Source organism: Rhinichthys klamathensis, unplaced genomic scaffold, assembly GCF_029890125.1.
Source record: "Rhinichthys klamathensis goyatoka isolate OS25496 unplaced genomic scaffold, OSU_Roscu_1.1 h1tg000262l_1, whole genome shotgun sequence".
NCBI classification, from domain to species: domain Eukaryota; kingdom Metazoa; phylum Chordata; class Actinopteri; order Cypriniformes; family Leuciscidae; genus Rhinichthys; species Rhinichthys klamathensis.
This window is the reverse complement of record NW_026606783.1, coordinates 1,324,022-1,343,854: the sequence shown is the minus strand read 5'-3', so window position 1 is coordinate 1,343,854 and position 19,833 is coordinate 1,324,022. Positions and strand designations below refer to the sequence as shown.

Genomic DNA, 19,833 nt, shown 5'->3' with positions numbered 1-19,833 from the left:
TCGATACTCACATGGAACTTGAAGCGAGATATGCGATTGCGAGCGCAACAGTCAATCACATCTAGGGGGATGTTTACATTAAAAACAATGAAAAAGTAGAGCAAGGAAATGAAAAAAAAAAATCAAATTCTGTGTATTTTTTAATTGCCCCTTTCCGTAGGCCTACAATAAAAGTTGCATTAATTGCTACAATTGATCATTTTCTTTCCAAATTATCACTGGACATTAGAAACCTGAAAATGTTAGTATTAAAGTGAAAATAAGATTTAAAAAATGATCATGTCGTGGAAAGGTGTGTTATAAAATGCTATAAATATAGTTATTAAGAATATCTATCTATTTTTCCATCGATCTATCGATATAGATTTTTTTTAAAGTGTGCTCTCATGCATCTCTTCGGTTCATTGTTCCTCAGGCTGATATTTTCGCCTTTTCCTTTAATTTAGGAGTCCTCCCGTAACATGCCATTTTTATTAGCATTTGTTGTCGTAGTAATCGGTTTCAATCGCAAGATGTCGCCAATGAGCTACCCCAAGTTGTGGCGATTTGCTGCAACATTCATTCTACAGAAATATCTGCCCGCACACTGACCAATTATAATTAAATATAGCAGAGAACCGTGATAATATGATATATTTAACATGCAGAGATTTTTTTTTGATTTTTTTTACAGAATCTAAATACTATTGCAAAATCAGCTACACGATCAAACTGGTTGTACTAATATTACTAATAACAGGGTCAACTATTTATAACACACTGAATAGGAGAGACTGACAGGGCAGATGCCAAGCACATAACCGTCACGTCATTTTCTCGATGACACTTAACAGAAATTCCATAGAAATCACTTTATTTTCAACTACAGTGTACAGCTTTATTGTCAATTCGGAAAAGTGACAAAACTGGAAGGACAATTTACAAAATGTAAAAAATGCCTACTATTTCCTTTAGCTACTGAACCCTTACACATACTATACTACGCATTTCATAAACTTCACAGAAAGCTGAAAAGCACATGACAAAAACTTGGCACAAATCTCACAGATATCAGGTGCTGAATTAAACATTATGGCAAAGTAGTTTAGCTGAGAATTAACAGTTTTATTGAAACTCTTTTTTTTTTTTACTTTCCGATTTTTAAAAAGGAGCACTCGTACTGTCATGCATCCAAGAGACAAAGAAATATTGCCATACAAATTTAAAAACTGTGGTGAACACTAGAACTCAATCCTCAAGGGACCGTTTCTTCCAAATAGCCACAGTTTTGATTAAGATTCTCCTTAAGAAGCCATGCTTTCTGTCAAAAGGAACCAAAGGACAGCAGAGATAGTCTTAAACATTTATGCAGGATATATAACATCACAATAAATGCAAAAGGAGAGGCAGTGTCACCTGTTTCTCTGTTCCCTCGGTTTACTTTATTTTGCACCTGCAATAAAAATACAGTAAAGGTCTGTTTCTTTTTAAGTGTCATGAATCCAAAAAAACAGAACATTCTCACCTCTGGCTGCCTCTGTGTCAATTCCCACTGGCCTGTGAAGCAGATAAAGAGACAACAAGAGCGACAAGTTAAAAGACCTATTCTGAACAGCAGAGAAATAAATGGAGATTATATAGAAATCTATCATCTCAAAGTTGATCGCAAATGGTTCTATGATCTACTTAAGATTACAAAACCAGGTTTCACCATTGGAACCTTTATTAAAGTCAGCATGAAAACAAAATGATCAATTCTTGTTTTTAAGGAGTATTGCAATATTCAATATGCATGCCCTCTTAATCTTTAATCAAAATAACTTCCCCGCCCTTCTGCACCTCTCTCTTCTCTGATGAAATGTTTACTGGCGTGAGGGCGGGGCAACCTGTCACTCACATGTAGGGTGAGCACCATCAAACAAACCAAATGTGGGACGATTATAAGTTTTTGTGGGAAAATGTGGGACATATTACTAACACTAAAGAATAACCTGAAACTGTTATATGTCTATCTAACTTAATAAAAACATTTGTATTCTGCCTTTCAGCTGATAACAATTCTTTGTTCTTAAGTCCCTTCCAGAAAACACCATTACATCACAATGTAACATAACATGTCTTTATTTTACATGTCATTTAAATTCAACATCACTGAGCCCAAGGGCAGCAGGCATCATGCAGATAACTATTTTTGAAACAGTTCTGAGCAAGTCCAACTAAAATCCAACAAAATAAACAATGAACAAATAAAATATAAAACAACATGAAATTAGATCATTGACCGTCTTATATATTAAGAATATATATTCATATTTTTAGAAAGGATGTGAATTAAAACAACCACAGCAGGCAACAAGTTGATAAATTCTGTTCAATTAAAATTTTAATTGACAGAATTATCCATTTGTTTTCTGACAGGGAACACATGGAACTAGTGACCGTGTTTACTCCTTTCTTTTCAACCATTGGATATGATTTAAAAAACGTCTGTTGTATTTGTAGCTACTTCTGACGAAGCGCTGTATAATAGGTGAAAAACTACGCAGCAAAAAGAATAAATAAAATGCTTTCTTAAAAAGGCAAAAGAACGGATGCACGTTTTCTTAATATGACAGTTAAAAACAAATCTGATGAAAATGCGGGACATTTTCTCAATATGCGACCTGCGGGACAAGGGGTGAAAATGCTGTGCGGCACAACGCAAAGCGGGACGGGTGATCACCCTACTCACATGACATACAGCAATAGCAAACCACAACCATTGAACCAATTTTTGATGGATAAAATCAAGTCCCATTTTGTCAACGCAAAGCGGTTTGTGTGAAAATATGGAGGAAAAGACTTACAATTTCTGTTTCATGCTGACTTTAAAGGTGTGGTCACATTAGCGACATTTCGGTGGCAAAAAGGGCCATTGTCAATAGTGAATAGTGTCACACAGAAGTCCGTGTCAAAGCAATTAGCTTTCTGTTGGCTTTAGCCTGAACATTCTGGTAGAATAAGATTCATTAATAGTTTTCTTTGCCCCTTACTTTGACTTTTTCCCTTTGCAGCGGCATTTCCGACCTATAGGAAACAAACCAGAAATCAGACCCAAACAAAGTGGTTTATTACATACAAGAGAAATACATTCACATGGTGTCTTAGTAGCACATAACATTTCCTGTAACATGTTGCTTTGTAACATGAGAAATTTCACATAGGTAAACAGCCAGATTGCTGTCCTTATAAACAACTCATATGGTCTGTATAACAGACAGCTTCTCAGTAGTAATTTATGTGGGCTGGTGGGGGTTTCAGAGTGAGAGAGTCAAGGGTTAGACTGGCTGCTTGTCCCTGCACTGAAGGAACACCATAAGGCATAAGGCATGGTGCGGTGTTGGGTATCGTAGAGAGGTTTAAACTTAGAGGTTATGAAAGACATGCTGGCCTGAAACCAGTCTACCCTGAGTAACCGATATTTGTTTATCTGTGTGCACGCATACACTTTTTAGACCAATATCGACAAAAATATACATAAACTGTTCAAATGTGTCTATCTATTTGATGCCATGCAGTATATAATGTTTTTGTAAGAAATGCAATAAAAACGCTACATTTTCACCAACTCCATGCTCCCCGTGACATTTATTAAAACATAACTCGTTCTCAGCCTAGTACGCAGATAGTTTGGCACTCACTGACAATGAGGAAGATGCCCATCAAGAAGAGTATCACGGCAAAGACCATACCACCGATCCTCAGAGATTCATAATCTGGAAGGAGGATTCAGAAGACCATGTACAAATGCACAAATGACACACGTTTACATTTTGAAAATATGAATGATACACGAGTTAAATTAGAAACATTCCACACAAGCTTAAAATATATTTTAAATAAAAACGTTGCACTATGGCAAACCAATACACAAGTTAAGATTCATTCAGAAATCAGCCCTTTTGTAGTAGGCGCACACGGAATCTGTGCCTGCAGAACATGTTCCTGTTTAGGCCTACAGCTACCAATAAGTGTATACCACTACTTTAGTTTCATATTACAAATTTGAACAAACATTTAAACACTTTATTCAACAAAATTTCCCCTAAAATAAGCACAGAAAATGTGAAAAGGTCTGCAGATTCCGTTTGGGCCTGCTTACCAGTGTTATGGCAAACACAATACGCACAAACAATCTCCTGAGCATAATGAAGAAGCTGAAGAATGACTTTTCCTGAGACGGTCGGGAAGCACTTTTTAAAAACTGCCATATAGTGTACTTAGTAGTTTGCTTTCTAAGTAGGGCTCTTCATTGTTCTTTCTAATTGTAAATGGGACAGATAATTTATATATCCAAGTATGGACAATGAACTGGAAATTCTGGGGTAGATATCAGATTTTGACTGATGTGCTTTACAGAAGCTTAGTCCCGGGGTGAGTAGTTTCCATCTATTTTGGAAAAACAGAAGGGGAAACGCAAATCTCGCTGACTTCCCAGATGTTTCCTGAGCAGGGTGATGCACTTTGGCCCCAAAAGCCCTTGCTAAAACAACAGTACTCAGCACAGTATGGGAAACATCAGTAACTCCCATAATAAAATGACATAAAAATAAATTCAAAATACAATACATTGAAAAACACAAATGCCTCAATGAGTAGGGTACAACTGGGCTAAAGGCGCACCGGGGTAAAATGATTTTCCTCTAAACCACTAGGTGACAAAAACTTGAATATGTAAAAGTATGGTTTTTGGGGTAAAAGGCGCCCATGCTGTCGGAGCTAAAGGCACAATAATAAACAAATGGTTAGATTCAGATGGCAAATATCATATATTAGCCTAAGTTTGGTGTCGACCTTAGAGATAAAGACCATATTTATAATGAAACCATCATATTTAAAAAATATATTAATCATATAATAAAATATAATTTATTGTTACTACTGTAAATCTATATTAAATTATTATGGGATCTCATTCAATGCTTCAATGCAATGCTTTCAGAATCTTTACTTTTCAAAATAATTTTATTTCTGCATTTTTTAAATATATTTTTATATTAACATTTTAATGACAATCAAATTTTGTAGTGAATCAATGTTTACTACAAAATCTCTTTTTTTTCTGCAATCATACACTATGGGAGTAGTGAAAAGCACATTTTACTTAAGATGTGCCTTTAGCCCCATTGTACCCTACTAGCATTTTTCCCTATCAGCTTTATGAAGTCAACCAAGAGATTTCCTTAATCCATATAAGTATGTATACTGGCTAAGCAGCTAAAGTCCATCTATACTCACCATAATGAAATGGCTTGTCGAACTCTGGTGGGAGAAAGAAATGAAAATAACGAGTCAAAACTCGGTAAAGATGTAAAAAAAAAAAATCTACTGGTAGCATTCAAAATATCAGGAGAATTTAAGATGATAAATGACATTCTAGAGCCAAAACATTAAAAAATATATCTACGTATCTGCAAGCCATTTCTCAAATATCAGAATGCTATAGAAAAATGGATACTGTATGGAATTTACTGTAAGAGGATAAAAGCTTTCTGACTGGTGACTCCATAATTTTTGCACCCATTGTTAACTAAAAGCTTATAGTGTCAAACACACACTGTTTCAAGGCACACAATATATAAACCTGGTCTAGCCTGGCTAAAAACAATGTTAATAAGCCAATAAGACGTTTGGTTAACGTAAACTATTGTAGACTAGAAGACACTTACCGTGAACTTCATCCATTTTGGAAGCTGATGGAGAGAATAGGTTTCAATTAAAATCTAACCAAGCAAAATTGTTGTTTATGCCAGTCAAACAAAACAAATTAGAACAAAACTATTAGATTCTCTTGTTATTCTAAGTGCAGAGGAACAAATCTATTTAATTTGTGCAATTAAAATTAATATAGGTCTTAGTGATTCTAAAACTGCTTAATATAAAACTGGCAGCTAAACATTCCAGTGCACTAGTGTTAACATTATGGTTGCACACTACATTTCAACAGTAAAGATGTTTGGACACAGACACACATACAGCCATAAAACCGTCTAAAATATGGCAATCTTCAAAAAGCATGTGTACAAGCATGGTAGACAAGAGAAATGCTCAGACTGTGACAGCCAATCTGAATCGCTTCATTTTATTATGCCAGATAAAAAAAAAAAAAATTATATTAAAAAAATTAACTATGAGCCTTATTAAACAGGTTTTAAGAACTCCTCTCTGAAAAAAATCATAATAATCGCTATATTCTTCAATGAAACAAGACAAAAAAATATCTTCAAGAGTTAACTAGAGAATAAACAATAGCCTAATTCTCTAATATTTGACATGTTTATAAAGTTCTTCTCAAATACTTCTTAGTATTAAACAGGCATTTGCCTGAAAAGTTACTTTAGGATTATATGTCCCCATTTTATGTCACAAATTTATCAGTGGAGTAAAAATAGAGCAACATGTTTTTAAAGAGTCTTTTCAGAGAAGCTGCTCTCTCTGTAAACAAAAATGTTGAAGGCATCGCTCCAAATCTCCCATTACACATTATGAATGGTCTGACTAAGACTTTGGTTATCCATAATGATCTCTCCTTCTCTCTCTCCCTCCATCCCTTTCAAAAACAATGGACAAAGCATTGATGCAAATACTTTGTGGACAAAAACCATTACACATGCATGATTATGTGTGCAGTAGTTACATGAGTACACACACTGGCCAGTCTGACTTAAATCGTGCTTAAATGGTGTATTCAAATGTTGGTTTTGGCAACAACCCAAAATAAGTGTCTGAGAATGCAACAATTCTCGCAGAAATCCAAAGGATTAGCCTTATTCACAGTACTGAAACTACTAAAAGTGGACAAATCTCAATAGAAAACATTCCAACAGCAATACTTGAAATGTTGCAAGGTCAATCAATCTTAAGAAGTAGCAAAACTGCATCTACTCAAGGTTAGGTACAACATGAGCTGCATTTGGCACACAAAAAGTCTCAAGCCTTGTAGTGCGAGAGTAGTGTTACTTCATGGGCTTTTCAGAAAAACCCTTCAGGGAAAGGTGTAATAAGTAGAAACAAGACACGGTGGAACCGTTTGAGAAACGTGCCAAAAATCTGTTAAGCCAAACCTGCACAAGCTGCTCCAGTATCAGAAAAACAGTCAAGTGCAACAGCTGCAGTCAAGTTTTATGAAACAAAAATAAACAGAAAAAGCCTCGATACAAAACAGAAGCACAGAAAAACTTGAAATTCATCTTTGTTTATCACTCACATCGCAGTGCGTCACTAACCCTCTAGTCTACACACTTACCTGGCATTTCCCTGCCAAAAGCTGATCCTGCACACATACACACATAGGCCTACCGTTAATCTCTAAGGGGAAGTCTGCGCAGGACAATAATACTTTTAATATACTGTTCGGTCGAATTAAATTCTTGAACATTTTTGAGGAAGACTTTCTAGTTTATATAAAAACACTGATTTATCAGAGTAGAGAAGGTGTCTGTAAAAAGCCCCATAAAAAAATAAAATAAACAGTAAAGCAAATAAAGAACAAAAGTAACAGCACTTACCCAGAGCTGGAGCGAAGTAGGACAAAAACACTGCAGCAGCAACACAAAGTTCCATCTTGTCTGAAAAAAAACAAAAAAAACAAGTGCGTGTGAGACACTGGGCTGTCTTGAATCCCTGCAAAATTTCACACACATGCTTCAGTTCTTGTGGGAAGCAAAAACCTGACTAAAGATGTCTCACTTCCCTCATTTTACTTGAAAACAAGTGTAAAATGAAGTTATTTTCACCATTTAACAAATCACTTTAAACCTGAATTGAAATCCTGGAAGTTGTGGGTGACTGTTTGTTGGATGAGTGACAAATGTTTTCTTTTGTATTACGTTTAAACAATTGAACTTCCACAGAAAATAATAAATGTGATTAATAGATGGAGCATTTCAGACATTGCATCTAAAAGCTGAAAATGCCCTGTACAAAAAAGATCAGTTCCCAGCATGTTTCTGTCTCCTGTTGCCAAGAATGGCAAAAGGGCTCTATTTTTGGAGGACCACCTCAAAACGGTGGTATAAGGATCCCAAGGAACATGCCTGTAGGGTGTGGCATTTCAGATGATATTTGGTGAGTGGCTTAAGCCTTACAGACATAAGTGTTCGTTTCAGCTGTAACTCCAAAACACACACCATAATGCCCATCTCAAAACCCACACTGTCTAATCAGCAATTGATTGCGTAGACTTCAGTGGTCTCTGAACATCTTAGATTAAACCTAATTCATTTGTGTACAGAAAGACCACAGTAAAGTACAGTTATTGCACAGATGCGTCACTAAAACCTTTCTACACAGGATAAATATTGAGGAGGAGGAGTCCCATATACAATTCTGGCACTAAGACACAGTAGCCCCCTCCCCCATTTAACCCACATTTGTAGGGTTTTACTGAATTGCTTGGTGGCAGCAGGAAAGCTTTCTCCCATAAACACTACTAATTCTATAGAACAGTAAAACTTCTTAGGAGTACGTGATTTAAAACGTCGTTTGCAAAACAACTCCCAAGGAGCAGTAATGTGATATAGATGGTCACGTGCTCCAGCAGCCGATTTAATCAAGACTGCATTCTTGTAAATGTTAAACAAAGAAAGAGCAAAAAACAAATAAAAAAAATAAAATAAAAAATGCATTCGATGCTGCATGTATATCGGCACGTGATACAATCACCTGTTTTTGAACAGATCGATTGGAACAACAGATCACACATTTGCACAAAGCATTTAAAGAGAACCATGTGGCAGTTATGCAAGAAATATTGCGTTAAAAGTAGTAATAGTTGAACAAACTTATTTTTAATGCAAAGCGCGTGAAAGTCTTACCTGCTCGTTACTGCTCAACAAAAGAATCCGGTTTTATCGAATCTCTGAGGCAAATTAGAAGAAAACTCTCGACGAAAGTATATTCGGTAAAATGTCTATAGAATGAGAGTGAAGGTGATTCCAATTTCTCTCAAAATTTTAATTTCTTCTCATCCGATTTTCAAAAAGATATTTCTTAAACTGTGAGCTGCCGTAGTCTTAGTAAGTTAGTGGACATGACACGTACATGTAAATATGTTGTGATGTTCGAACGCGCGCCTGACTGTGTAGCGAGGCTAGACTCCTCCCCGGCTCTCACGGAGCTCATCATTGCTTCATAGTTCATACCATAGACCACTGCTCTTGCCTGGGTTGAGGAAGGCAAGTGATCGACCTTTAAATGATTTTATAGGACATATTTAGGGCGCAATCTCCTGAGGGTTGCCTCGCGCAAACATCACATAGACGTCTGGAAGATGCTATTTATTGAGGGCGTTTGCGCATGCATGTCTCCAGAACGTTGCTGTTAAATAGACATTTAGAACATGTGCTAAAAGTTACCATGAAATATTGCATTATTTATTATAAATGATTTATCAAGGCACAATTGTTTTTATTAATGTGCCCTAATCTTTAATCAAAATAACTTTCCCTCCCGTTTGCAAATCTCTCCTGATTACATGTTTACTGGCGCGAGGGCGGGACAGCCGGTCAACCAATCACAACAATAGCTAACCAAAATGATCCAATCAATTCTCGATGAACAAAAAGTCTCGCTCAACATTTTTTTCTCGTTGAGAAGCCGTCACAATAGGGAAGAAAAGACTTTCGCAACTTTATTATTTGGAAATTGAATGCATATAAAACTGCTTTAAGATGGTTTTTCAAATTACGCGCTCAGATGTCTTGGAGATGTAGTTCTACACATGTGCCATATTTGGCATCAAAATTACCTACGGTATGTATAAATTTCTCTTTTGTCCAATAATGATCCTGACACAAAGTGGTAAACAACCTACTGTTTTACCAAGGTTGCCAAGGTTTTACTAGTGATGGGCAGATCGAGGCTTCGTGAAGCAATGAAACAGTTGAAGCAAACGTGCCATATTGTTTCGAGGCTTCGAATCAATCCGACACCCGTCTCCACGGTGACACCTAGTGGTCACTTGCAGGTGTTGATCTGAAACAACTTTGATTTTTAATACAACGAGCCAATAAAAAACTGTTTTTATTTTTTTATTTGTATTTTTATTGTATGTTTCTATTATGAAGCTTGTAACCTGTAGTCTCTAAACATTGCATAATGTTATTTTGGTCATGAAAAATGAATAAAAGAAATCAAGCCACAATGTCTCACTTTCTTATAGATTTTTATTCAAAAATATCAATCTCTCTGCTATTGAAGGACTCAGCCTACTTCTTTTTTTACAGATAATTTCTCCAGCCTTTGAAAAAATGATGAAACAGAGCGATCTCATTGGAACTCAGTTGAGACAGTTGAAGCCCACTTTTAGCGATTTTTGAGAACTTCCGTTCCTGACGCGCAGACTCAGACCGACTCAAACTAAGCTTGATGACGTGAGCAACCTGTCTGACAGACGTTAATCTTCTAGTAGCTGTGCGTGAAAACTGCCAACGTTAATCTTGCAGAGACGGGGAACTTGAGCAAAGAGTTCTTTGGCGTGAGTGAGCAGGAGTAAGAATTCCGTTGCTTTTATGGACTCATTATCTATGGGCTTCTCCCTTGACGGGACGTCCCCCCGATTGCCTGCGAGCTTCTCCTGCTGTCTGTACGGTAATTTCTGTACAGCGCGACAGAGAGTCGAGTGGTTATGACGCAATCGTTAGCCTATTTTTACTAAATCTGTTTCTACGGGGCCATAGTGTAACATAGAAGGTAATGGAGCCCTTTATACATTGTCGTGTTTCTTTAGAAATAAATAATGGACAAATGGAGTCTTTAAACGCCTCAGATGTAAAGTTATTCGCTGTCAAAGTGACGCAAAAATGAATGGGAGTCAATGGAAATGCTAACGCAAGTGAAGTTCTGCTACAACATGGCGGCACCCGTCCGGCTTCAACTTCCGGTCGATGGATTACCCCCTTGTGAAACACTCAGAAGCTTCATTTAGCCATAGTCACGTGACATGGGTGTTTTGAATCACGCTTCGGATCAGTGTTTCGAATCATCTGCGCTTCGGGATCTCGCAAAGCTTCGGAACGACTGTTTCGCGTCAGCCATCCCTAGGTTTTACCTCATTTGAATGCAACTTCTTTAGATGAAAACATGTGTTCTGATTCATGTAATTAACTATTGTGGTAATAAGCTATAGGCTATAAATGTAGGCTATTATACATATATAAAACAAAACATGCTTTTAATACCCATCAACTGTTTACCCTTTTGTTTTGGGTTTGACCTTAAGTCATGAGTTTCTTTTTGGGGAGGGGGTTCAAATCATACTGTATTGCCCCTGGCTGTAGTAATGAATTGTATAGGGCTAAGGCAGCTGGGGTTACGATACATTTTCACAGGCTACCTTTGACAAGGAAACCAGCCCTCAAGTCAAGGCTAGCTGCCTTTAACTGTCTAGCCCTCCGACAGCCCCTGGATTTCGAGTCTGTAGTGAGCATTTTTTAGTGACAGACTATTTAGTAGGCCTGTCGCGATAGTCAATAAATTAATTAATCGCACGATAAAAAAAATTAGCTCGATAATTTTTCCGGCCGCGATTATTTCCATTTGCATGCTTGTTTGTTTTCCTCGTCTCTCTCTCTCTCTCTCTCTCTAGCAAAGAGACTGGATGACAACTCTCGGTTCCTTAGCGTAGGAAGAGTGAACTAGAGCTTATTCTGCCCGAGCGATATTTCCCGACACTATCCTTGAGACGTGCACTCCCAACGCAATAGAGTGCTGCGCGGTGACTCCGGTGCAGTGTCCATGCTCCGGCAGCTCACACACCCACACCAGTCACTTCGCCCCAAACGTGCTGTAGGCTATGTGGAGCCTGAAACTGATCCTCCATGTGGTGGTGGTAGTCAGAAACTACTGGACTGTCCCTCACAGGTTCAAATGCGTAACCCATGCCGTTAAAAGTGCTCATTTTCGTCTGTGTATTAGGACCTGCAGCTGTTGCCTATGCACCTTTGCGTGTCCTACCATGCCAGTGACGTCATCGAAACTGCCAGCGTAACAAGCGCAATTTTTGTGTTGCTTAAAAAAAGCTATATTGATCTTTTTAATTAAAAATTTTAGTGTAATTTACTTTTAATTGTCATAAACAACACGTTATCAACGTCGATTTTTTTTCAGTTCAGTTCATCTTTAATAACCCGTCCATAGACTTGACAATTTTGTGTTTTTTTGTGAATTTAATATAAACGTTATAGTGTAGATCTGCACGGATTAAATGATCTGTTTAACAAAAAAACAAGGGGGGTAAACGGACATCAAAAGAGATTGAATTAGGTTACACAAATCAATGCAATATTACATTTTGTCAATATAAAAACATGTAAGGTTCTTTACAACAGACTCAATGGTATTATTTGTTTTATAAACCTTTGAGTTTAAAGGTTCTGACATTTTCTTAAAGGAAGAAAAAAATTAACTTTATATCAGAGGAGAATATTCTAGAATCAGGATTACTTTGAATGGTTCTGTCTTTATGAAGATGAAACTTGCCCAGAAGACAAAGTAATAATACCGTATAATCAAGTTTAACATCGTTAGAATTAAAATCTGACAAAAATAGATTCTGTCATTTGTATGTTAAATAATCTGCTAAAGTTATTGTTTTTTTAGCAATGATGCAACATTTATTATTTATAAACGATTAGCTCGATAGAGCTAGGGTAGGTATCAATTCATTTATATATCAATGGATGGGTCTATAATGTATTTTGACAGGTTTCTGTTCTATCTGGCTTAAACTTAACTCCCACGTGTAGGTTTAGCTTCCCCTATCTTCTCTACTCAATTTAAAATTAATTGTAATTTTCTTTTGTTGCCTGTCTTTAGCTTGGCCTCTTCTGGTAAGACTCTGTTTACTCCTTGCATTAAAACATACTCCACATGGTTTATAGAGCAATATTACAGTAGATAATGGAAATATGTGCATTTTTTTTACAGTCTATGGTGTGAACACACAAAAGACACATTTATAATATGTAAATCTCTCTCTCTCTCTAAGTAAAGAGTTAAACTGCACACTCACTCAAATACGTTAAAACACATTAAAAACTTATATGGTTTGAATGTAGATTCTGGTTTGAGTTGTTTCTTATAAATGAGATGATCTAATTATCTCATTTATATCTTACAGTAATATACATTTTTTCTTAAAATAGCTTACTGATCTGGACTCAAAGGTATGTGCACTTAATGTGGGTTTTATCATACTCTGTCTTTACCAAGTTCTCTTTAACTTGGATCTCATAAAGGTGTGTTTGGTTTAGCTACTTAAGGAAATACACACACACACACACACACACACACACACACACACACACACACACACACACACACAGGGACAAGGTCAAATTCACCATGGATGTCCTTTTTAACTTTTTTAATGTTTCATTTTTTAATGTTTCATCAGTGAGCAGGAGCAGTTAAAGAAAAAGAAAAAAAAAACAGTAAAAGAAGAGTGGCAAACCATAGGGGAGTCATCATAATTCACAAATGGTGTTAATAAATATTTTTTTGTGAACAACAATGTTGTCTATATCTTCTAAATGGCCCATGGGAAAAGGGATAAATTGTGTTTGTCTTCATAAAATGCTGTGTAGGACACTGTTTTGTAGCTGTATGATGACCAATAGAATAGTACAGCAGATATTTCATCGAGGATCCATATTATTACACGGGACTGCATGTCTAATGGGCTAAATATAGTTAATATCTAAATGTGACTTTATATAAATTCACAAAAACATATTTCACTCAGTCTCCTGTATATAAAAACCTACGGTGAATTGGCCTATAAGTGCAGTAGGTCATAGCATCACCTGTCATAACACATAGTTGATCCAACTATGTGTATTTTTAATTTTTCAATTCACAAAAACAAATAGTCTTCTGTAGGTTGAGAGAAGAGAGTGAAGCCCAACTGAATATCTACAGAAAATTTAATCCGTGAAGATCTACACTGTAACGTTTATATTTAAATTAACAAAAAAACACAAAATTGTCAAGTCTATGGACCGGACGGGTTATTAATGTGTAAGCATCGATTTAATTATGTTATTTCGCAATATATCCCTCTACTGGACGCATCAGGAACAACAGGGTCCTAAAACTGCCAGGGGCGTAAAACTGCCAGGGGCGTATATCTGCCGGCTCCAGGTCTGCAGCCTCCCCATATAGGACAGAACTGGGCAGAAAGTAATGAATGCACTTACACTTGTTCAACGCTGAGCTGCAGCAAAACACCCAACATGAGGATGTCTTCCCTTTTTAATGACTGGGTACAGCCTAGCAGATGTGTTACAAGCAGAAATATGTTTGTCTTTCACCAAACCATCTCTACGCAACTTCTACCAAAGTTCACAGTAAACTGAAAAAGGATGACCACTAAAAAGATACAATTTTAAAACCCTTCTTCTCTAAAGTTGATTATGTCTGTAGGATACTTTTGTATATTTCACAATAATATTGTGTGCATTGCACTGGCAAATATGACAGTATAGTCTTCAACTTACAGTGCATTGACATCCAGCAACATCACACAAAAGCAAATGTTCAGCTATAGACTTTTTTTTTTTTTTTTTTAAAGTAAAAAAAAAAAAAAGTGCCTTGTTCTATGCAGAATAAATCAGTTTTTATTATTTTACCAATATGACTGAAGTATTCATCTCATGACTGGACAGCAGTTTAACTGGACATCATTGATGTATAATATAAAATATTGTACTGAGACAAGATAGTATCTCAAGATAGTGTAATTTATAGTATTAAACTTACATCCTGCATTGTTTTAGTTTTAGTGTATATTAGTGCACTGCACTCTCTTCTCACAGTGAATACACGTAATATAGGAGCTTTGAAACAAGTTCCACACATCAGTTTTGTTTCCAGAATGCAGGAGGTCAGTGTCGACAGCCTCTCCCTCCAGAAATAGGCTGTGACGTCAGATTGTGAAACGAGCAGGTGTAACCTTGTCAGATGCTGGGTCATTGTTATAGCAGCCTTGTTTAAGTGTGCATGTGTTTGATCATGTGTCACAGGTGAGGCTGCAGGGAATGACTTTCTATCTCTTCCCAATAACAAGGTCCACTGGAGTGAGATTGAGGGCAAAATAATAGCAAATTTATTGCCATTTACAAAACTATCACAAAGGGACGGAGGACATACAACAAACTACTCAGATTTCAACAGACACTATAATGGTTAAATTGAAAACTGAAATGAGAAGCAGACATCATACAATGATCTGTTTATTATGAGATATAAATTCTACTCCAGTCACTCTCTGTCCTGCAGCAAGAAGACTGATGGAGTGCAGACTGATGTAATGCTTCAGTTTAAGCAAAAGCAGCAGAGGGACTGGGATACATACGAGCAGTGACCAGAAGTAAGCACTTATGTAACCCAACTCTGAGATGCAGAGCAGATGCATTACCGCTTCATGGATAAATTCCCTAAAAACCTTTTCCATTTTCCATATCACTGCAGACAGTGATAAATCTGTATTTACATATACTGTGAACAAAAAAAGCCATGGACATTTCCCACATGAAAACAATGTTTTGCCACTGAAGAACCCATGAATATCAACAATAAAAAACACCCCCACCCACTTCATCCTCAAGCCCACACAAAGGCATGTTAGTTCACTCATTTAACATTAAGAACATTCTTCCCTGTACACACACAGTCAAAAATGTGTAACATTTACAGCAAATATAAATCTTAACTACTTTATTTTATATAGACCAACACCATGTGATCATTGAAACACTGTAACATTATTCAATTAAAATCGTTATATTGGTCAATTTATTTATTTATTACAATTGCTTGGACACATTTCTCAATACTGGGGTCACTTTTTCAAAACTCTTCGTACAGTGAGCACAACAGCAGTCTGTGAGCTAAACTGTGGATCATTGATCATTGTTTGGCACAAAATGCATGAAGACTACTTTCAAAATACATGAATTCTTTTCTCACTCAGACACAACCACCAACAAAACTACCTACAGGCCAATTTACAGATTTTACATACTTAAAACTGTTAAACCTAAGTTCAAAACCTAACATAAAAACTGAATCAGACAGCAATTTGCTACATTTCTACAGTAATACCATATTGAAATATACTGAGAATCTAAAAAAAAAAAAAAAAAAAAACCTAAATACTGCCAAACGATTACATGTAGCTGAAAATCTACACAGGTGTTAGTCTTTCAATTTCATTATCATCATCTAGACAAAAGGAAATAGGAATAATACTGTAATGTAAACATGAAACTGTAGTGAAGAAATTGTTTACAAATGTTTGATTTGTAAAGACATTTTTTACTAAATAAATTGTGTAATGCTACCCTTTGTTAGTGTTTTTAGGTCATTGTTTGATGAGTGACAAAGTGTGTTTGTTGGGTGACAACCTTTGCTATTGTTATGGAGGAATGAGTTGATTTGAGACGTTTGAGAAGTTTTTAGTGCATTTTGAATGTGAAATTAACTGCTGTGCCAAGCTGAAAGTTGGAAAGGAGAACTGTGTAAAGAGTTCTGAAAAAAGTGACCCAAAAACTGAAACCAATTATAAAATTGGTCATTTGAGATGCATTCCACATGACATTTGCTGACGTTTTTTTTTTCATAAGTACAGTAATTTGTGGTAAACACTAAACACGCTTTTTTTTAGGGCTCTAGATGGTGTAACACTCAAATCCGTAGAGTATTCTTAGAGCCTCTAACTGGGAAAATATGTGCCTGCATCCTTGCAAAATGTCTGAATTATTGAACAAATCCACAATACCTTAAAGTGACACGAGACCGCAGCAGAGAAGCCAAAGAACAGAATGAATATTTCACTGACCTCTGAAACCAGCATGAACCAATCCCATCAACACTTTATATGACAAGACGGAACCTCGCAGCAGATGTGTAAAATCTCCCTCATTCTGAAATAAATAAATAAAATTAATCCATACAGATCAGGTGATTTGGTTACAGTTACATACTTTTGAATTGATTGTTTTGATATCAAAAGCACTGCGACTGCGTACAGTTTTCAGGGTTAATGAAGCAAACAAAACTTGTGTGTGTGTGTGAGTGAGGTTTTTATAATCTGAAGGATAATTAGAGGAATTTACAGATGTGAGATGGAGGTGGTCAGCTGTGCCGTTTGGCAGATGTCAGCATTCTTACATAACCCACCTTACATAAATCCTCAGCATTGTTCCTATTATGAGCCTTGAGACTAACTCATTAGGAGGGCGAGTTGATTAATGCTGTAGCAATGGTGTTTCTGCATCCTACATTAATCAAATTAGAGGTGACATCTTTCAGAACGCATTTAAGATTAGTCTGGTCAGGCATGTTGGAAGCCTTTTTATGGTACTGGTACATACAGCAGCACTGGAACTGCTTCAGGGTTAGGGGTTATGAATAATATTTTTAATTTTGTGCATACTATCATCATAAGGGCATCTTGAATGTTTAAAACACTGGTTTTGTGTGCTCTGATGTTAGGTTAGGTGCATCTCAAAACCTCTATGGTAATTTGTGGCCCCCATTCCAAAACCTTATTGACAAGTTTATTATAGGTATCTATATGGAGAAGTTCTCATGAACACAATATTGTGGCCTTGAGGAACTGAATCTACCACCTGTGTTGCACTGCTATGACATTGTTTGAAGCAAAGGAAGGCAAAACAGTTGCTCAGGAGGATTCTGGACATTAAACATGATGCTGCTGCAAAGAAACGTCTGACACCATGGAAGACACATCAATATAACACACTGCAAATTGGTGAGTTTTGTTTTCTTCTTGGACTGCAAGAAGCATTTCATTTAGCATTCCATCATTAAGACTGAAGTTTTATGTGATGCTTCCTCTTGCTAGACATAGATTTTTAAAACCTATTTAAAATGTATGTAAACGCAACGCATTCTCACCCCAAGGCGTCACTAAAATGACAATTTTGACCATGCTTCAATATTCGACGCTTTAGGCACCCTTTAGCGTCAGTTACATGACGCGATCCTAGGGCGTCATCTTACTGACGCTTTACCTAAGGGTAGGTCTGGGGTAGGGTTACGATTAGATAGCGTCATCTAACTGACGTTAAAGGTAAAGCGTCAGTAAGATGACGCCCTAGGATCGCGTCATGTAACTGACGCTAAAGGGTGACTAAGGCGTAAAAGTGATCAGGATGTTTTTTTTTTTTAAGAAATGACTTTTATTCAGCAAGAATGCATTAAATTGATCAAAAGTGACAAGACGTTTAATGTTAGAAAAGATTTACATTTCAAATAAATGCTGCTTTCTGAAGGATCATGTGACACTGAAGATTAATGAGTAATGATTAATGGATAATGATGCAGACAATTCAGCTTTTCAATCACAGGAATAACTTACATTTTAAAATATATTAAAATACAAAACAGTTACTTAAACTGAATAATATTTCACAATAGTATTTTTTTTAATCAAATAAATGCAGCCTTAAGGAGCATGATACTTTTCAAAAACAAAAATCTTACCGACCCCAAACTTTTGAATGGTGTGTATATATTTGGTCATGTGAGAATTTAGCCCTTTATGCTCCTTGTAGTATAGCACAAAAACTCAAAAACACACAAAAAACAACAAAAAATTCCCTTTTTACACTTTAAAAAGAACTTACATTGTCCACCATTTCCTTTTTCAGTTTAATAATTGCCGCTTTCAGCACACAGAGGAATTATTCCCTGCTCAAGGGGAACAGTCACGTCAACTGCGGTCAGTACAATCAATTGATGGTCTCTTCTAAAATTACCAAGCCCTAAAAATAACAAAGGGCTTTATAACCCAAGTGCCAAGTCATTAATTACTCAATTAAACACTAATAAATGACAGAATTTTGGGGTGAACCAACCCTTTCAGAAACCATTTAGAAAATAACATGCGGTTTGCATGGTTTAAGAGGGCTTTTTGGCATTTTCTTGATCACTGTATGTTTTCATTGTGTTGGGGGAAAAAAGTTGTGAATATACTACTTAACATCTCATGTTGTATTCCACAGAAGAAAGAAAAATTCATAAGGCCATAGAACAACATGAGGGTGAGTACATGACAATTAAATTTTTTGGTTGACCTGCCAGAAAGTCTCTGGTATTATCACCTGTAATATTTCAATCAACCACTTTAAAGGTAAACCAGACAGCATTATAATACACAGATGAATTCAACACTGAACACTATGGCTCATCCCTTGCCTGATGATGACTGACCTCTATCATAACCAAAAACATCTATAATTCTAGTCTAGCCTGTCCCCGTACCAACATGCTTTGATTCATGGGATGAAAGTACATCTCTCCTATCCGATGTGGCCAATGGTGCAGTACATACATTTTACAAACCAAAGGATGAGAGTGAAAGAGCAAGTAAAAAGGAAGAGGCTGCAAGGCTCTTATTGTGTAAGACTGGGGTAAGCAGAGTCCCGGTACCAGCCTGACAGGCCACACTGAACCGGTTTCCATGACAACAGAATTCTAATGACTACACCCCTGGTTTTTGCTTTGATGGAGAACGATGCTAGGATCTCCACGTTTCCACACTTTCTCAGACCTTTTCCCTTTCACAGTAAATGTCAGACTCTTTTCAGGGCCATTTGCATTCTCACAGTGCTCCTGAAAAACATCAGCAAGTTCAATGTGATTTAGCAAGACAGAAGATCTCTTAAATCATTATCTTTTGGTCCTGTCCTCCCCCCATCCCCCATCCAATTTGCTCATGCTCTCCCTCTGTGATCTACCCATGTGACCAAAGCCAGCTGTTCATTGGCTGGCACCACAAAGGCATCT

At 36.7% G+C, this 19,833-nt stretch overlaps 1 protein-coding gene across 6 annotated transcripts; it reads right to left on the bottom strand.

Moving 5' to 3' along the window:
* Positions 1-836: 836 nt before the first annotated feature.
* Positions 837-16,901, bottom strand: fxyd6l (FXYD domain containing ion transport regulator 6 like). 6 transcript variants are annotated; one of them, XM_056267638.1, is made up of 10 exons: positions 16,859-16,901; positions 7,527-7,586; positions 7,265-7,291; positions 5,688-5,711; positions 5,257-5,280; positions 3,660-3,734; positions 3,012-3,045; positions 1,505-1,536; positions 1,396-1,432; positions 837-1,300 (listed from the first exon to the last, which is right to left on the bottom strand). In XM_056267638.1, the coding sequence occupies exons 1-9, from the start codon at positions 16,884-16,886 to the stop codon at positions 1,422-1,424; spliced, it is 315 nt and encodes a 104-aa protein (XP_056123613.1). In that variant the 5' UTR covers positions 16,887-16,901; the 3' UTR covers positions 837-1,300; positions 1,396-1,421. The 6 variants fall into 6 exon arrangements, with proteins under 6 accessions (XP_056123613.1, XP_056123616.1, XP_056123614.1 ...); XM_056267641.1 differs by lacking the exon at positions 16,859-16,901 and adding an exon at positions 8,835-9,045; XM_056267639.1 differs by lacking the exon at positions 5,257-5,280.
* Between the last annotated feature and the right edge of the window lie 2,932 nt (positions 16,902-19,833).

Excerpts from the sequence above, each read along its gene's own strand:
- fxyd6l (XM_056267638.1), bottom strand. The coding sequence starts at position 16,886 with ATGGGATTGGTTCATGCTGGTTTCAGAG. Across the intron at positions 7,587-16,858 it reads GGTTCATGCTGGTTTCAGAG|ACAAGATGGAACTTTGTGTT; the intron begins GTCAGTGAAATA and ends GTTTTTTTTCAG. Across the intron at positions 5,281-5,687 it reads CAAAATGGATGAAGTTCACG|AGTTCGACAAGCCATTTCAT; the intron begins GTAAGTGTCTTC and ends TTCTCCCACCAG.